Source organism: Anastrepha ludens, chromosome 3 (assembly GCF_028408465.1).
Source record: "Anastrepha ludens isolate Willacy chromosome 3, idAnaLude1.1, whole genome shotgun sequence".
Lineage (NCBI taxonomy): Eukaryota > Metazoa > Arthropoda > Insecta > Diptera > Tephritidae > Anastrepha > Anastrepha ludens.
Window position 1 is genome coordinate 81,094,519 of NC_071499.1, and position 19,549 is coordinate 81,114,067.

The window sequence follows — 19,549 nt, forward strand, 5'->3', positions numbered from 1 at the left end:
TCACTTTTTTGCTTTTTACAGCAAAAAATTATGCTCCTAAAGTATTTGAAATTGTTTAACAACGCTGTTCTCGAGCGCATTTGCCCGTTTCTGTAGTAATTTGAAATATGACATTGCAATATAAAAAAGTAAAAATGTTACGCAGTTGTTTACAATGCATTATAATTCGACCCTGGAAATACCACCATTATAAGCTCTAAACTCGTCTAATAGAGGAATTTACAGTATTTTATTATATTAGAACTATAATTAGGATTTTAATCAGAATAGGAACCTTTGTGTCCTCTACGCATCCAAACCCAGTTTTCTCAAAAAGTCCCGAATAGAGCTGGGCTGAGTTGAGCGCAGGTGCCTCTCTTTCGGTTTTATCCGGTCGAGATGCCTACTTCTTCTTCTCGTTACGGCATCGCATGCGAAAATAAGGTGTGTTGGAGTTTCTGAAGAGTGATCATAGAAACGACAGAAATCGATTTATTATAATGCAAGCCTGTGCAGATGGCTGCGTAATAGGCTACGGGCTGATAAAGCCACATTTCTTGTAAGAACTCAAGGTTTTACACAATTACTGCGCTATGGAAATACTTGCAGTTACACTTAACTTAATAGCTTAACCTAACGCTACTTTTGCGGTAGACGTCCAGAGGCTAACGAGATGAAAGAGTCTTAAATAATTTTTTTATCGTCTTTTAATTACCTCTTAGCAGCTATCAAGCTTCAGAACTTCCTTATCATCACGCAGCATTTGCCTTTCGAAACTCCTAATTGTCACTGTTCGACTATCACTGCTGTACCAGCCTGTTAGTATGGATTCGGAATATACTCCTGTTATTTTTGGATTCACTGTTATTTCATCTAATGTGTTTTGGAAATATGATAAGTTCGATTTCAGCGATATTATTTTAAACATATTCTCTTCTACATGGTTGTGGGCCTTCTGGTAACTAACCAGGTTAACTTTATCTCAAACCGGAGCCCCATCGATATGTTGATAGGCGGACTTCAAAACAAAAATTACTTGATGTATATAGATATGTATGTACGTTATAATATCACCACACAGGATACGGGTATAATCTTATTGGAAGCGCAAAAGTAGCTTTTTTGTGGAAAAATTTAATAAAATTCATCAAATCTAACGCATGGTATGCAAAATTCCATGCGAATTCTGTGAACGTACGTCGCCCAAATCTATTGGATTATCCAAAGGAAGCTTTGCCTGCAATTCTCACTCACTACTCTAACGTACTGCGGAGTAACAAACCAAAGAGATATTTCTAGCACAGAGTGAGCCAATCTGTACACTTACGGATTATCGCCCTCGGTTTTCTCTAACGCTGTATAGGCACGTTGCTAGGCACGGACTTATTGGGGCTTCTACCATAAATACTTACATACTGAGACATTCGAAAACGAACAATACTCCTTGTGCGAATATCTGACACTCACAAAATGCTCTCCTTTAAGATAATGGAAGAGTTAATTTGATGCACAAAGATATTTGTATGCTTTAAGGATATGTAGGGTTAGGCTTAATTGAATCGTGGACAGGAAATGAACTTAAAAACAGGCAGTACAACCAATCTGCAGAAGAGATTATCCGCTGTTTCTTCAATTTTGTGAGCATCCAGTGATAACTGCTTTGTGAAAACTGAGCCACCAGGCTTGTAGATCTTTCTTCCTCCAAAGCTACGTAGACTAAGTTAAGGGCTCGAAAACGTATTACAATTCAGAGGCACAGAAACCTTTTCTACCTTTAATCTACATTATTCCCAGTTAACTTGTCGGCCGTGTTACATCTTCTGTGACATAACCTGCCTTCCCGAAAATGTGCCAATAACTTTCCACATGGCAAAAAAACTGACTAACAGACGCTCCCTTAGTCTGGCAATGGGATATACCTCTCGAAATGAAGTTTCGGTGCACAAAAAACCGTCACAGATAGTCTACTTATCAATAATATATAAGTATAATCATATAATCAATAATTATAATCATTTGGGTAATGAGCTCTATATAGGCCTTATATGCGCCAGTACGGGACAAGCCTTAAGTGTTAAAGGGCTTGAGCGATTTCATACCAAGTAAGCATGCATTTTGGACATTATAGTAAACTTTTTTTTAGTATGTTTTTTTTGGCTTGATTATTAAAAGAAGCAAACTGAAAAAATTTAAAGCTATTAGTAATTTTCAGATTTATTCAATGTTCGAAATTATTTCCTTTTTTTAATAAGATTCTTATTATTTATTTGTTTTAATTTCTTAGAATAAAATATACTTTTTAAGAAAATTTGTTTCGGAAAAAATTGATTTTTTTGATATGAAAACTTCTTTAGAATCATTGGGAGTGATAAAATATACTTTTTAAGAAAATTTGTTTCGGAAAAAATTGATTTTTTTGATATGAAAACTTCTTTAGAATCGTTGGGAGTGATTTGAGACTCGATGAAACGAAAAAGCGACACTACGAAGCGTTATATGTTGATATACGTATATGTGTGTGGCTGCGTACTGCTGAGCCACGCTACTATAGTGAGTATTGTAGTATGTATACTACACTGCCTATTATTTGCTTTGGTGTTTAGCCACGGTGAGCGAGAAGGCATTATGTATACCTATACTACACTACCTAATACTTGCTTAGACCAAGCGTCCTACGAATGTTTGTGTGTGTATGTTAGTACGTCTGTGTAATATACGCGTTACGACGCTCATAATAGCAGCCGCGTGTGCTGTATTGCGTCCGTATTTTTATATTCGTAAATATTTTCATTTTTAAATATTTACCGCAATTATGCCGAAAAATAATGCAGAAAAGTGTCGTGAATATCGACAGAAAAAAAAACAAAAAGAAAATAAAACTAAAAAATCGCACTGAATCGAAAACACGATCAAAAACAACAATTGACGCGGTATTTCAAAGATATGTTGACAACATAGAAACCAAAGCATTTGTATCATATTTTAGCTATCATAAGCCACTCGTATCATTTGTTGAATTTGAAAATATTGAGGATGAATAATAATAAAATGAAGAAAATAAAATATGAACTTTATAGCAATATTATAATGAACCTAGAATTATCCCGCTCCTAATGCTGCTTTCGACTCATTCTCTCTCAGTTTGTTTTACGGAAGGTTTCACTTCTATCGCGTCTAACCGTTAGACTGGTATTTTTTTTAATTTTTGTTGTTTTTGCATAATACTTTTTTCCGATCACTCTCCTCCGAAGTAGTTGAAGACTTATTGAGTATGAAGTCCGCCGATATGAAACCAAATGAAGTGAGAAAATTGGCAGAAGAAAACAAACTGATTATCCTAATACAGGGAAACCTCTTCTAATCGACTGTAGACCGATAGATTAATGGCGAATACTGACTATTGTTTAAGTAAAACAGAGAAGGACCCCATCTTCCACGTACGCCGCTCCTCAGTTGGGCAGGATGTCTTAGGGATTGCCTTTTAACCTTTTTTGTACGGGAAGCCTATTAATAGGTTTTCCAGTTGCAGTTATTTTATAGAGGCGTCAAATTCATAAAAGTGGGTCCGCATTAGCCATAATTTTACTGTGAGTGAGTATTGTTACATGTACTTCCACCATGTTTATTTCGGCCTGTCATATACAGGAAACTAAACTATCAGGCGTAGCAAAAGGTAGGTTGTCGTTAGCGCAATAGTGTCCTAGTGGAATTCGTGAAAATAAAATTAGTTATTGAAAAGACTTGTTATCCGTATCTCATTTTATAATGGTATTGGTTATATTTTATGGAGGATTTATGTACTTTCAAATTTTAATCCTTTAAAATGGATTTAACTAGCGAAAACGAAGGAGTATTTGTTGATTCTTTGTCTCAATGTTCTGTGAGCAGCGAGGGGTGCCTTTTATATTTCGGGATTAAAGAACAAAAATAAATTTCAATCATAGAAAATCACTTTATTGTTTTTCAAAATATTCTCCATGAAGATCTATACACTTTTGCATGCGTTTGAACCAATTGTCGAAGCACTTTTGCCACTCTGAATGAGATACCTCCAAAACATGCATTCTGAATGCCGCAACCACTTCTTCAGGTGTCGAAAAACGTTGACCTCTCAGTTTGTTTTTTACATACGGGAATAAAAAGAAGTCATTCGGGGCCAAGTCAGGACTATACGGCGGATGACCCATTAATTCGATGTTTTGGGTGCTCAAAAATGCAGTTGTTTGAGCCGATGTGTGAGAGCTCACATTATCCTGGTGAAGAGTATTCCGTCTTTGGCGATTGGTTTTTCTAATTTCGTGGAAGACATCTGGCAAACAAATGGTTATGTACCACTCAGAATTTACTGTTCTGCGTTGTTCTAGTGGTACCGTTGCGACATGTCTAGTTTTTCCGAAAAAACAGGCGACCATTTGCTTGGAAGTGCTTCGTGCGCGAACAACTTTTGTTGGATTTGGCTCATCTTGAAACACCCATACAGTCGACTGCTGTTTACTTTCGGGCTCATACGCGTAAATCCATGATTCATCACCTGTCACGATGTCATGGACGTGTTTCGAAGCCCCGCGATCGTATTTTTTGAGCATTTCCCTCGACCAATCGACACGAGCCTTTTTTTGAGCGACTGACAAATTGTGTGGGATCCAACGCGAACAAATTTTTTTGACAGTCAAATGTTTATGCAATATTGAATGTATGCTGGTCCCACTAATGCCTAAGATGGTCTCAATCTCACGATAGGTCACATGACGATCTTGCAATATCAGTTCGCGCACAGCATCAATGGTTTTCGGAACAACAACTGATTTTGGACGACCTTCACGAAATTCGTCCATAAAGTGTTAAGATTCAGTTTTTGGCTTTCTCTAGCACCGCAGAAAACGCTGAATACATCACATTAATTAGAAAATGTCTTACTACGTTTTTAGGGTAATGGTTCCAAATTTGCTTGTACACGTGTCAGTCCTCAGATATTTCGAAGCGTGAGGCATTTCGTGCAAACATATTTGCTAGATAATTCTTGCCCAGCAATACAGAAGCGGTGGTTCCGCAAGAGCGACTTTTGATAGGATTAGATTAGACAACACAAGTGTAGCATTCAAAGTGTCTGCATCTCCCCTATTATGCGAATTTAATGACGGACTCGGTAGTTTTTATATCCGTATTTATTAATAGTTCTGTTTACTTCAAGAAAATTATAAGAACCGAAGTCCATAGAGTGAAAGCAATGAATACTCTGAGAATCGTTGCGAATATAGTAGAAGTCTATACGACCCATCTGCAAAAGAGTCAATTTGAAATCTCAGAACATGTAAATACTAATTTTAAAAATGATAGTCCATTACGTATAAGTCCTCGTCTTTTAAATGTAGAACAAAATGAGATCTTTTTTTTCTTAACATTTAAATTTGTAATTATATTTTCATTTTATTTGAAACTTTCATCACGCTCACACTGCATTGACCCTCAATAAACATTTCAAAAATAAACACCGAACTTTCTTATTATAATTTGCAGAGAAACGTAAAAATTTGGCATCTGACCAGACTAACTGTACTCGACTCTGGATGGCTACTAAAGTGATGAAGCACAACAAACAGATTCGTCACAACGCAATCAAAAAACGAAAAAATATGAAATATTACAAAGTAATATAAAAAAAAATATCCACGCATTTTTCGGAGTTTTAATTTCATAATTTGTCATGGTCACAAAACTTTATGCAACCTGATGTGCCCGAATTCAAAGTCTTCAAGGTAGAAGAGGATGAGAGCGTTAAATTGGAAAAATGTCCAACGCTGTGGCTGTAGGCATTTTTCTTCAAAGAATTCACGCAAAATAAACTGGATCTCGAAACTGTGCAGCTGCTTTTGTTGTTATTGGCTTGCCGTATACGCCTGTATATGTGAATGTATATATTGCACACCTTCGAGGATAGCGTAGCACCAAAGTATTTCGCGGATGCTGACACGGTACCACGATGTCCACCATGTCTCTGGTCAGATGCCAACGCGGCCGGGCTGGCGTTCGGTTGACAGCGTCTGTAATTGATCCGTACAAACTGTCAGTCTAATTAACATGACAACATTGTGAGTGACGAAGGTCCTGCGACAGGCCAAGCACACACACTTTTTCGCATGTAGTGTAGTTGTGCGTGTGTTTGTATGTGCGCACGTATGTTGTAGGAGCTTGAGGCTCTACAAGTAAAACTTCCACAAAAGTATTTTGCGGCCACTTTGCGCAGAATTTCAGCGCTCAAGTGCGTAGAACTTTTCAGAATTTTTGTTTTTTTTTTACAATCATTTCTCATGTGCGGCGTTTTAATTTTTATGTGCGAATATTTTCGCATTTCTTGTTTTTTTTGGTTTTTGTTTTTGTCTTTTTTTTGCCTACTTACTTATGTTTATGCCTCCTTTGCTTTTGCAGATTCTGAAGCTTTCAGCTTTTCAGCCAGCTTCAGTTGTCATTTAATGTGCTTAATGTCATTATTATAGGGTTTTTAAAGGTAAGTTGGGGCCGTGCATACACACAACTATACAAATTACATATCATATACATACATACATATGTAGGTGTATGCTTGGCACGTTGGTATGGAGCTTGCTTTTTTAAGCCGGCAATCGGGCTACAATGGCGTGATTAATTGGATTGGTGGCTGATATGTACAGAGGTATACATGTATGGATGTGTGTGCATTAGTATATTTGTGCGCACTTTCTTATAAGCTAAACTTCACTCAAAGCATAGAATAACATACTTATACACGCACCTACATATGTTCATCAGAAATTTGCAAGTGATCTCACATTCACACATTGATATATACTTCGTCTCAAATAGCACAGTTATCCCCGCTTAAATGTATTTCTCATCAGCCCAGCTTTTTATGATTTAATTCTCTTCCATTTTTCGTTTTCTTTCCTGGCATACGTTGAGTGGCATTTTAACGCATTTGCCTTAATTTCTGTCCTGTTGAATTTCACCACAGTGTATGCATCCCCACGCTGATGATTCTTAATATATTTGTATGTGTATTCTTATTTTAATATGTGTTACAAAGTAATTTCTTTCTTTTAACTGAAAATGACATTAATCCCTGACGCGTGTCTGCTGGTAACATATATGAAATTTAATTCGTCGGCCGTCTACACAACTGTTGTGATACACGGAAAAATGTGAAGAAAAACACACCTAAGTGTTATCGTTCCGAGGAAAAGCTTAAACATTTTTTTGATAATTTTTCAGAGTTATAAGTAAACTTATTTAAGTAGCTCTCCTTACCTGATAGCATATTGTGTCCTTTAGGCAATCAGCATCCTCAGGCACGTACTGCAAAGAAGAATAGAAAAATTGCGATTTAGATCTACATATACATACGTATGTAAATTAATTTAATAAGGTGTAGGACAGAATAGGATAATATAAATGGCTGCTCACGCAGCGCCCACTCAGGCAAAGAATTAAATTAGTCTATTGTGATACCATACAGAGGGAGAAAAAAGTGAGACCCAAAATGTATGAATATTTACCTGACAAAAGCAGGGCAGCTGTGAAGAAAGTGCTAAGACAATTTCACCTCATCCTCCAGCCAGCTTCTGAGAAAGGACTTGAAGCAATTCCAAGTCTCAACGTATAGATACTTAACGGACAAGGATACCAACCAAATTCGAGAACTTCGGCCTTGTTAGCTTTAAAAGTTCCATCGAATGTCGACGATCTACCCGTGGCCAGAGAGATCTCGTGACTTTGTACGTTCGTGCACTAACCCTGCGCTCACTGAGTTTACATGGGGTCCATCTTTCCATCAGCAGACCACAGGTTCTCAAGAGTACCGCAATTCTCTCGCTTCGCAGTGAAACTGTCTTGAAGGTCCCCTGTTAGCTGGCTCATCAGCCCAGCAGTTTCCCGCTATGGCACTGTTACCGGAAACCCAAATGAGCATAATATTGATATATTCGGACGCGTTCGAGAGAGAAATCAGGCAGTCTTCGACTAATTTCGAACGCACCAGCAACGAGCCCAGGGCTCTAATTGCCACTTGGCTATCTTACAGTAGTTACAGAAGTAAACAACTAAACCACAGCTTATTTATAAGAGGCTATTTTTGCTTAGAAAACGTTATAATGACCCAGTAGCCTAAACTTGAGCTTGATGGGGAGCTCTTCGCAGAATACTCCCCCACTAACCCATTCGTCCAACATGTTTTTCACGCCCTATGCTGCATATCGCCCACTTCTTCTTTGAGGGAATATGAATGGAAAAAATACCGCTCGGACCCAGCGAGGGTATACTCATAGTCTCTAAGAATACTAGATTGTTCATAGCTTAAGCCCAGCTTGTGGCCCGAACATCTCAATGTGATTGCGGCACGAGCAGCGGCAGTTTTTCCCGTGATGTTCACTGGTACCACATTCAGTATAGCGTTATGCGCTAGAGTAAGAATGGCGCGAAGTACCCCGCTGATTCCAATGAGGACAGCCCTTTAGACTCTTTTCAGCTTCTGAACTAACCCTCTCTATCAAGTTCCGCCAGACAAGAAAATGGCTTTATAATATGTAACAATATAGCCAGAATGGTACGTTAGGTTAGAGGGTCAATCTTTTTGCAGTAGCTCCTCTACATCCTTACAACGTAACTATTGCCTTCCTAATTCTCTCTTCAATGTTGGCCACGTTAGTAGGAGCGACCGCCACTAAAGGAAGTTGAGCTCTAAGTATTTTATATTTCCTCCTCCGTCCCGTGGTCCATTCCACAACTAGATTTAGATAACTCAGCATCCATTCCATCAGAGTATCAAAGAACTTTCCTCTGACAATAAATTACACGTCATCCACATAGGCAACAACCTTGCAGCTTCTGCTCTTCTTCTCATCCAGCAAATAAAATATTTAAGCACAACAACCCAGAATAATGGGGAGACAACACCGCTTTGCGAAGTGTCTCTGCCCACCTGCTGGTACAGAAAGGCGCCGCCCTACTCTGTCCCGACTGTTCTATCACTAAGCATTATGTGAATAAACGTAATAAGGTCTGTTATGTCACTTGGATATCCTTTGCACCCCGGAGAACACTGTTAAAAGCCCCCTCAATGTCGAGAAAGGCGCCCGTTGCGAACTCTTCCTGAGAAAATGGCACCACAATATATTCAACAGTATAATTCAAGATAGATTCCACCGAACTGCCTTCCGGCATGTTGGGCGTACGACAAACGATCCTGAGGAATTTCGCACCTTATGTACAAATCAATCAGTCTCTCAAGGGTCTGTATGTAGAAAGAATAAAATACTTCTTAACCCTTAAAGGTTAACCTTATTTTCCATCGCCGTATCGAAAAATATACCATACAAGTTTGCCCCTTTACTTTTAAAGTAATAAAACTTAGACACAAAAAGAAACAAAAAAAAGCAATTTTCTGTTCAATCCATTTTTTTAGTAATATTTTAATGATGAGCTAAAGAATTTTATGATGTCATTCCTTAATGTCTATAAGTAAAGAATATTTGAAACAACGCGGTAACTAAAGTGATTGAAATTTCGCAGTCACAGCAAGAGAACAGCAAACTGTAGTCCAAACTTCCGCTGCCAGTTAGCTGTGGGTGGGCATGAGAACGGCAAAGCAAAGCGACACAAGTCTTGAAAAGAAGAATCGCTTTCGCAACACAGCCACAGTAGATAGTCTAAAGCCGTTGGTGTTATCTTAGTAGCTTTTCAAACGCTGATAAAGAGTTTTGTTCCTTGCGAAAGATCTTTCTCGAAAGAAGGAGGATAATTATATGGAAAAGTAACCGCCTCCCTGGCAGTGAGGACGATTTTTTTGCTTAATATAAAAGTGTTTTTTTTTTTATAAAATTTTTTTTTTTTAAATTAACATCCGTTTATAATTGAAAAAATCACCGTTGGCTTTCTGGGTCGTTTATTAGTGGAAACTGCCTACCGTGGCTCAAAATTCACATTTTAGAAATGCGTGAAATTTTCACCTTGATTTTAGATATACACAATTTTTCCTAAAGAGATCAAATATGGATGAAATAGGTGCTGATTTGATATTAGATAGTGAAAGATCCTAACAACTAACACCAGTATAGGTTAAGTTAGCGTAAATGACTCTCTCCATGAGAGAGCAGAGAGGCCCACTTAGGCCTCTAATTCTTAATGTGACGAAACCACTTCATCGATGGAATATTGGGAATGGCTACAGATTCCAAACATGCCAGAAAACTCTCCACTTTCTACTCGTTCATGCAGCTGTGATATAAGCCATTAGAGGGTCACTCCATACTTGGGTCGTTTGCATTAAGCTGTGCCCGGTGATGATTCCTACTACTGGACGATGGAAGGTCGATCGATATTGATGAGGAACTGAGTTCTGTTCTGATTTATTCCAGTCAAGAGCAAATTATAATAAATATTTGCATTGAGAGTTTAATGGTATGGCATTTCACATTCATTTCATTTACGATATATGGTTCTTGTGCTAGCGCAGCATCACCAAAGAAAACTTTTAATTACTCTTATATGGAAAACTGGAGCCAATCTGACAAAACAAGGGATGGCCTTCAATTCACAAGGAAGGTAAGAAAAATCAACTTCCAAAACCCTTGCCCAGAAAAGAAGGAGAAAATCCGAGCACACTGTAACTGAATCGTTTAAGAACGGAAGATATGCACTGGTACAGTGCTAGATAGTTATACTAAATACTTTTAATAAAAATTGTCAAATCCGAAATTGTTATCCAAAACTACGTAAAAATAATTTTAGGTATGTAAATAACGAGACTATTCATGCATTTAAGGTGCAATTTTGTAATCGCTTTCGAAAAGCTCATGTGCCTGCAAATGCCAATAAAACAAGTTTAGGTACATTTTCCGCAGGTGAGGCGCCTGGTAGTAGCAAACTTTATAAGTTTCGATGCGCGCAAGTGGAGTAGCGATTGTGAAAGGGGCTGAGAAGTCACTAAAGTGCTGATAATAGATCTGCCATGAATGCTCTTTGTATTGTTTCCGACATAACACATAAACAGAAAGCTCAAATATACACACACACTGTCACCAGCAACTGTGTGACCAACGGCCAACACTATACTTTGGCCGTTCAACGCTTCGTCGAATTGCGTTTTGTCCTTAAAAAAGACAAGAAAAATTTAAAACAATAACAAAAGCGACCGCACCGCTATTGTCGTTTCATCAACTTTTATTGTTGTTATTGTTGGTTTTATTTTATTTTTTTCAAGTCAAACTTACATTTCCGTTGCTGAATTGGCTTTGTTAGCAGGCTTCTGGTTTCTTTGGTCGGCTGACTGCTTCTGCTCTTTTGCATCTCGTCAATTCAATTGTTTCATTGTTTTAGCCATTTTTGTGTCTGCCCAACAACAACAGCAAGCAATACCACCACTACTACCACTGCCGATTGTTTGGTCGCATTGCTTCGCCCGCCGCTACTGCTGCTGCTGCTGACCGAATGCTGGCCTTTGTTGGCCAGTGGTATGCCAACGTTCAACTATTCAAATTGGACACTAAATGTGTCAGAGGAACTCTCTTAATTGTGTGATTGATTGATTTATGGTGTACAGGTTACTTCCCTGCCAGCTAAGCGATGAACGAGGCGATCAACAGAGCAACCAATAAACCAAGTGAGCGTCCTTGTTGCCATTGAGCGCCAAAGTGAATGCTTCTATGTGTGTGTGTGAGCCTATTTGCATGTGAACATATTTGTGAGTATGTGTGTAGGCAATCGGTGGTTAGTTAGTTAGCGGCGGCTACTGTAGGACAATGGCGCTGTTGTGTATATTCAAAGCATATTTGTTGATTTTATTTATTTCATATTTTTTTTAATTTTTTTTATCTCTTTTTGCTGCTCGAGAGGTATCATTTGGGCTGGTAGCAAAGGTGGAAAATCGCAATAGGGTTTGCAATTATCGAGCATTGAGATTTCGAATAGAGCTTAATAGAAGTATAGAAAATTTAAAAAACAGGGCTGAAAAGCTAAAAACAATTGACTGCGAACGGCTCTTAAGAAGCGTTACTTTTCGATATTATTCTAAATCCTTTTCCGAAGGAGCTTTAAAATAACTCATTTTTGATTTTTTGCCACAATTTCGCTGTATTTTTCAATTAATTCATTTGCATGGCACATTTGTCTGCAATTTCCAACAAGCTTATTTGATTTTTCTGTCATTGAAATTGAATTATAAACAGACTCTTGTCTTAAAGCACTCGAGTCATGAGACGAAAAATATCCTCTCGCGAAACTAACAGTTCACAAATTTGCGTTTAGACCATCCATGATATTGTTACAGTTATAATTCTAAGCCATTGGTAAAGAACTTCGTTTACTTCGGGACCAGCTACACATTCGAAATCCAAGGGAGCACTTCTCTTGCTAACTACCGCTACGTTGAATTGAGGAGGTGATTGAAAATTAAACTCCTCTCTCTAAGAACAAAACACACACTATAAATGCGCCATCACAATATTGTACGGCGTAGAAACTTGCACACTTAAGCATCCAATAAATACTTTGGGAGATAGATTCGTTAGAAAATGTATGAACCTTTACCCGTTGGTGGCGCCGAATATTGTAGATGATGGAATATTAAATTGTATGAGCTTTACGGCGACAAAAACATAGTGCAGCAAATAAAGATCCAGTGCATTAGAGGGCTAGATCATCTTGCACTCATTCTGAAATAATTCGATGCGATAGCTGCTGGTAGTAGCAGAAGAAGGAATATACAGGCCACGATGGGAAGGATTTGGCTCTACTTGGTGGTTAGTACGGGCACTGAGCTGGCAGAAAAAGAAGACGCGTATTTTGCATAAAATTTCCTTCACTGCGATTGTCCCTGCAATTTTCCACAGAATTATGTAGTTATACAATATTCCTCTTGAAACATCTACCTAGCAAAAAAGCAAAGCAACAGACGACAATAAGCCAAAATTTGTCGAGCTACGAATTATTTGCCTGTAGACCAATGACGAGTATTAAAGTGAGCTTAATCTCCACTTAGAAGTTAAGACAAAAATGAGTCTGAACGCGCAATCTTTTTCAGAGATTAAGGTGGAAGCCTAGTAATTGATCTAGAAACGTCAAAATGATTTTATTCATTTATTAAATCTAGAAATTCCAGGTTTCCTACAGAGTACATAGAACTAACAGTAACAATTAATGTATGGCTGGTTGGTTTAAGTGGTTATTCGTCCAGAATCCAACTAGCACTTCCATTTTGTTGCCACATCCTAGTTACCAACTTATTTAACGGTTATTCACAGCACGACTATATCCAGTTTGTGCGGTTCGGAAACTTTATCAGGTTGTTGACATCTAAGCCAGACAGTTGTTCGAGACTCTCGAACATCGGTTTGCCCAGGATTAACAATCTCCATAGGGCAGGGCATTCACAGAGGAAATTGAATATTGTTTCCTTTCTCTCCGGTTGTTTACAACTGTGACAATATGTGTTGTGAAGGATGCCCATTTCGGCTGATTGTTCTTCGAGATACCAAAAGCCGTTAGTCTGCAGGCGATCCGTCGTTTCATGTTTATCAATGTTGACGAATGCATAAGATTGTAAGTGGCCCATAACGTTCTGCTAATTTTGCATTTTGTTGGGTCTGTCCTTCTAAAAACCGCGATTCGGAGGTATCAGAAGTCAAAGAACTTAATATATGGTTAAATTCATTCCATTATTTTCTCGGTGAATGGCTGTAGAGATCGATATCTCGTGAAGTATCACCCAAACAATTTAAAGTTTATGCTCGTTGTCAAGGTGACATTTCTCACTAAAAATTTGTTGTTTCTTTTTTTTTGTTTGATTTATTAAGTTGTGAGTTAACAAATGAAGTCAACATAGAGAAAATTTGGTACATTTTACAGTTTCTCTTTGATAAAGCCGAAAATGTCAGCCAGATGTGATTGGTATTTATGGTGTGGATATTGCAAACGCTAATTAAAGGCATCCGTTAAGGCATTTTTAATGTTCAACTCACAGAAATAATGAAAGTTGACCGGCATATTAGAAGTCTCAGCATCGCCCGGGACCTTAAGATCGCCCATAAAACATTAAATTTTTCTTTGTAAAGCTAGACCGTTTTTTTGGTTGTAATTTTAGTTATGGATTCCGGATGGGCTTCTCATTGTCTTGGGCATATATAACTGTTTCCTAAAAATAGAGCTCCAGGAGCTGGAGCTGCCCTTGAATAACAAATGAGAGCTGCTTTTAACGCATACGGAGTACAGCATTAACATTGCGTATGTTTTGTGTGAATGTAAGTGCTAACGTTAATTTTAATGTTGAATCTTCTGTTAAATAACTAATTAACACGTTCACGCCGGCGCGTACCACCGGTGGCTCGCAAAAGTCTGCTTCATGGGGCGGCGCGTACCACCGGGGGCTCGCACAAGATTGCTTCATGAGGCGGCGTGTACCAGCGGTGGCCTGCACAAGATTGCTTTATGGGACGGCGTGTACCACCAATGGTACTTTATTAGACGGTACCTCTGAGATGAGAAGCCATACACGACTACCCTTATGGAAAAATTTCGTTTTATATAACCTGCAATCGCTTCCGATAGAGCGAAAAGATGTAAACGTTGCCGTCTGTGGGCGAAGACCATGAATAACAGCGCCGGCGGGAACGTGTTAATGTAGGTCATAGATATACAATGTAGGGAATTATGTTGAGTAGCTTATATAGCATTGACGTTTTTAGCAATGAACTTTGCTGTTAGCACTTACGCGTACATATATATACATACAAGCATATGCGTATATATGTACATACTTGCATATATATAAATATAATTATGTATAAAATACCTTATTTTCTCTTTCTTTTAATAATAGTGGCAGATAACTGTACAGCCGTACTAAGTATTCGAATGTGGGTGTGATGCAAATTGTGAGAAAATCTTAATTATAAAGTATTTTTTGAATGGCATTGCCACTTATTTTTAATGAAAAAAGTATTTTAATTTCCTTATAATATAAAGTAGGTACAATTACTTTTACACCGAAGGGCAATGCAGCCGGTGCGTTAAAATTGTTAGTGCAATATTTTATATTTCTCTAATAAATAATAATAATAATACTTTTTGAACTTTCATTAGACGAAAACCTCTATCGAAAATAGGAGTTGTGACTGTGAGCGGCTTACGTACATATATGAGCGCTGAAAAATGAGCACTCGGATGCAACAAGACAAATGAATTAAAAAAAAAAAAATAGCGGAGATTATTTCGACAGATGAATGAAAAAAATATAAAAAAATTTAACTAAAAACACAAATAGTTGGTCTGCACTTTTTTTAAATTTGGATTAAGTAATTTATATGAGTTTAGTGTGTTAAGTCTTAAATTTCATATGAAAGCAAAGCCGTAGAAACACTAAATTATATTGCTATTCTATCTATTAATTATGGTATAGGCATACATATCGATTGTTAAGAGTTCTTGATAGAACTACTCCTCCAATTTCTGGTATGCGACGTACTGTTGAATATTGAACATCCCAAATTTTACATCGCCGCTGAATTGCAGATGATTTTTATGCTTAATTTTTTTAGTGTCAGAATTTTACTCGAAGGTTTGGCATTGCTTGCCGAGAGGCGACCGATAATAGAAAACAACTTCTTTCATTTAAAATGCAAAGAGAGCACAGAATCTAGGGCCCACCGTATAAGAGATGCATGTATATAACTACACATTTAACTGTGCCGGCGGACAACTAGTGGCTTTATTTTTTACCTAACCTCAACTATTTACAAAACCTTAACTAAATTTCACCTGCGTGAATGCGAGCTTTTTGTTTTCATTAAAAATATAAAAGAACTTTCTAGTAGATGTATTAATGTATAAGCACCTGAAGAAATTTTAAATTTCATGCTATAAATTTGACTGCCTCTTCACTTTTCCGAATTTAAAAATTTAATTTCACTTATAGCAAAGCAATTTCAGAAGCAAATTATTCAAAATCTTAACAAATCCCAGATTGATATTCGCAAATCGCTAGTGAAGTGCCGACAGTAGATGTGCAACAACAACAAGCATTTTACATTTCTTTATTCCCCGTTCCTAAAGGCGGCAGTGTAACTTGATTATTTCCCTTTTACAGAGCACCACGCAGCGACCACACACTTGAAAACGTCTCCTCCGCTGCTTCACAACTACTGGTATACTCGTAGGCCGCCGCCTGAGCAAGTCCACTGAAATTGACCGCTTTCTTGCTTCTCCTACCACGCGCAGTGCCAGAGGCGACTGCTGTACAACAACAAAGTAATATGCGGCCAAATTAACTTCATGCTGAAACTTCTAATATGGCGGAGAACACACAATGTTGCTACATCCAGGCAAAGGAACACATACACGTGCATTATGGCTGCCACAAGGTTTGTTATTGTTGACTGCCCTTTTTAGCTTTCTTCACATTCCCAATCTCCTTTCGTCTTTTGCACTGGCACTTTATTCAACAGCTGCCACATAAACTGTGCTTTTTTCTTCTTAGTTGCTATCGATGTTTTTGCTATTGATGTTATTTGTGTTATTACTGCAGCGGCTGGCTAGTCTTTTCATAGCTTAATCAAATTTCGTCCTGAAAAGCAGCAGAACTGGCTGGAAGGGCAGTCAGTTGTTAGTTCGCCACTCCAAAAGCGACCGCATGAATTGAATTTCGTCGCCAGCATCCAATAGCAATATTAGCAACAACAAAAGCACAATATCCACCAGAGAACCACCAGCGTCGCCAGTGTGACGGCCGACCAGCAGCCGCCAGCCCAAAAATGTGGCAATTCGCATTTTTTCGGCTTTATCCTAAACGTGCGCATTCGCCGCTCGCTTCGCGCCTACTCCTCTCTCCTCCTTCTCCGTATCACTGAGAATATGTTACCCACCATCTATGACGCACTCATACTTTTGCATTTGATTGCCCCTCGCCACTGACTCATACACCCCAACGTTCAACCGTCAGATATGATTTTGATTTATTTTGTTGATTGATTTTTTGTTGGCCTTTATTTTATTTCGTTCATTTGCCACGGCTCTCGCACTTCCTTTTTCACTTTCAGTAACTTCAGTGACTTTATTTTGTTTCTTTTTGTGTGTTTTTTTCTTTTTCTATTTTTTTTTTTTTTAGAAGAGGCTTGAGTGTTGGTGGCGCTATTTATTTAGCAGTAAATGTTGTACATATATAACTGTTGTATAAGTATGCGTGTGTATATGCTTGTGTTTTTCAACACAAATTGTATTGCTGTGATAGAATTGAATTTTTGATTTTCAATAGCAGCGCTCACAATAATAATAACAACATCGACAACAATTTAAGCGCGATTTGTGTGTTTTATGTGGGAGTTACGCTCAAACACACATATACAACAGCATAAACATGAATCTACTCGTGCACATACAAAGGCACATATTTTCCATAAGCCCTTTCACTAAGGAGTCAGGGGCAACTAACTTTTCTGCACCCCATAGCTTTTAGGGTGTCTTAATGCTTTATTTGAATCCGTTATTATTTTGATTGTTTTGCAGCGCTTTTTTGTTGGTTAGACAGGGAGAATGTCATTGAGCGTTGATGTTGAATTTTGTTATCACAGTTGTTCATGCCTCAATGTAATCAAATTATTTGAATGGCTTTTCAAGCTTTTTTCAAAGAAGCAGATTTAAATTGGATATGGTTGGTATCCTAGCACTTTGAAGGAATTAATTCAATAAAAAGTAATAAAAAAATTAAGAAAAATTGTATGGGAGCGAAATTTTTTCAATCGCTGATTCATGTTAAGTGATCCAAATATTTTGGACATTGTTATAAATTTTTCTGAAAATTTTATTTACTTATAGACTTGAATATTTATTTATTTATTTTGCACATTAAGTCTATGCAACAATAATTTCTTACAGACTATTTAACAATTATACTTAAACTAGGGGATGGAATTAAGAATATTTATGGAACTGTTTTAGGCAAAGAAAAATCAAGATCGACAGATGTTGAGATTTGATTAAATTCGCAAAAAGCACTTCCTATAGGTGCGTTACGGGCATAATTCGTTCTAGCACTATCTGCATAGAAGGCAACAAAGCACGAAAGTACCTTTGCGGAGCATTAAAATTTATTTTTTCCAAAATTGAGTGACAAAAGGGCATTTTCGCATTATTCAAGGAATTTAGGTAATGTAAAAATAAAAGTTAAAAATAATATTGACCGCCTTTTATCGAGCGATTTCAAATTGAGCAGCGCTAACCGTGCACCATAACTGTGCATCAGAAGAAGGAATACTGAGAAATCCAATGAACGTCAGGCAAGTTTGGAATCAATCCTATCAATGTGGAACTGGTGGAAAGGGAGTCAGATGATTCCTGCATGGTATAAATGTGAGTGAACAAAAGTCGTATAAAGCAGTTTTATGGTATACAGATCGGAAAATTCAGTGCTATTACGCACAAACCCGAGGATAGCATAGGCCTTTGAAAAGTAAAAATTAATATTACTGGTGAATGACAATTTAACATCAAAAATAACGCCAAGATCCTTAAATTGCTGAAGGGATTGCAAGTAACCTGCAAAGAGGCCGTGCTGAGTTTTAAAAATATTTTGAAAAAGACATCTGAAGAAATCTTTATTAATAATTTCGAGACTCTTTCAATGTTGAAAATTTTGGTTTGGCGTTTCTGATTATTTTTAATAAACAAAAAGTTTTTTTAGAAAAGGATTCAACAAATTTAATTTTTTCTAAAAAACTTTTTTAAGTATATTGAATTCAAAAAATTAACAAAAACAAAACGTTTGGAAAAAAAAGAGGTTGTCTGTAAAGTCGGTTTACTGACGATAGTTTAACGTGATAACGTCATAAGAAAATACTGATTGAATGGCTGCATTTTCAAAAGAAAATTTTAATTTTATTTGTTTGATAGATATTTTGTATGGATATAGAGAATGAGTTAACATTAACATAACATAATATACTTTAACATAACATAACATAACATAACATAACATAACATAACATAACATAACATAACATAACATAACATAACATAACATAACATAACATAACATAACATAACATAACATAACATAACATAACATAACATAACATAACATAACATAACATAACATAACATAACATAACATAACATAACATAACATAACATAACATAACATAACATAACATAACATAACATAACATAACATAACATAACATAACATAACATAACATAACATTACATTACATTACATTACATTACATTACATTACATAACATAACATAACATAACAAAGTACCCCGTATTAAAGCACTTATCAACAGCTTTCATTTGATACCCATATTGTACATACACAACCAAAGGTTAGCCGGGTCCACGTTTTGACCTATATCTCGAGACCCTAGTCACGGAGCGGCATGAAAAATACTCTGTACTAAAGCATTCACCAACAGCTTTCATTTGATACCCATATTGTACATACACGTCCGAAGGTTACCCGGGTCCACGTTTTGACCTATATCTTGAGACCCTATCTACCAATAGGTATTCAAACTATACGGAAATCATCTTCAATACCTACTTAACAATGTGT

The 19,549-nt window shown here is 37.2% G+C and overlaps 1 protein-coding gene across 1 annotated transcript in view; it reads right to left on the reverse strand.

Annotated features, from left to right (window-relative positions):
- LOC128858281 (uncharacterized) overlaps positions 1-19,549 on the reverse strand; it is a 120,995-nt gene that overhangs the window by 31,320 nt on the left and 70,126 nt on the right. Inside the window, exon 3 of the mRNA XM_054094431.1 lies at positions 7,261-7,308. Within this exon, the coding sequence (XP_053950406.1) occupies positions 7,261-7,308 (48 nt within the window). The remainder of the gene's footprint in view (positions 1-7,260; positions 7,309-19,549) is intronic.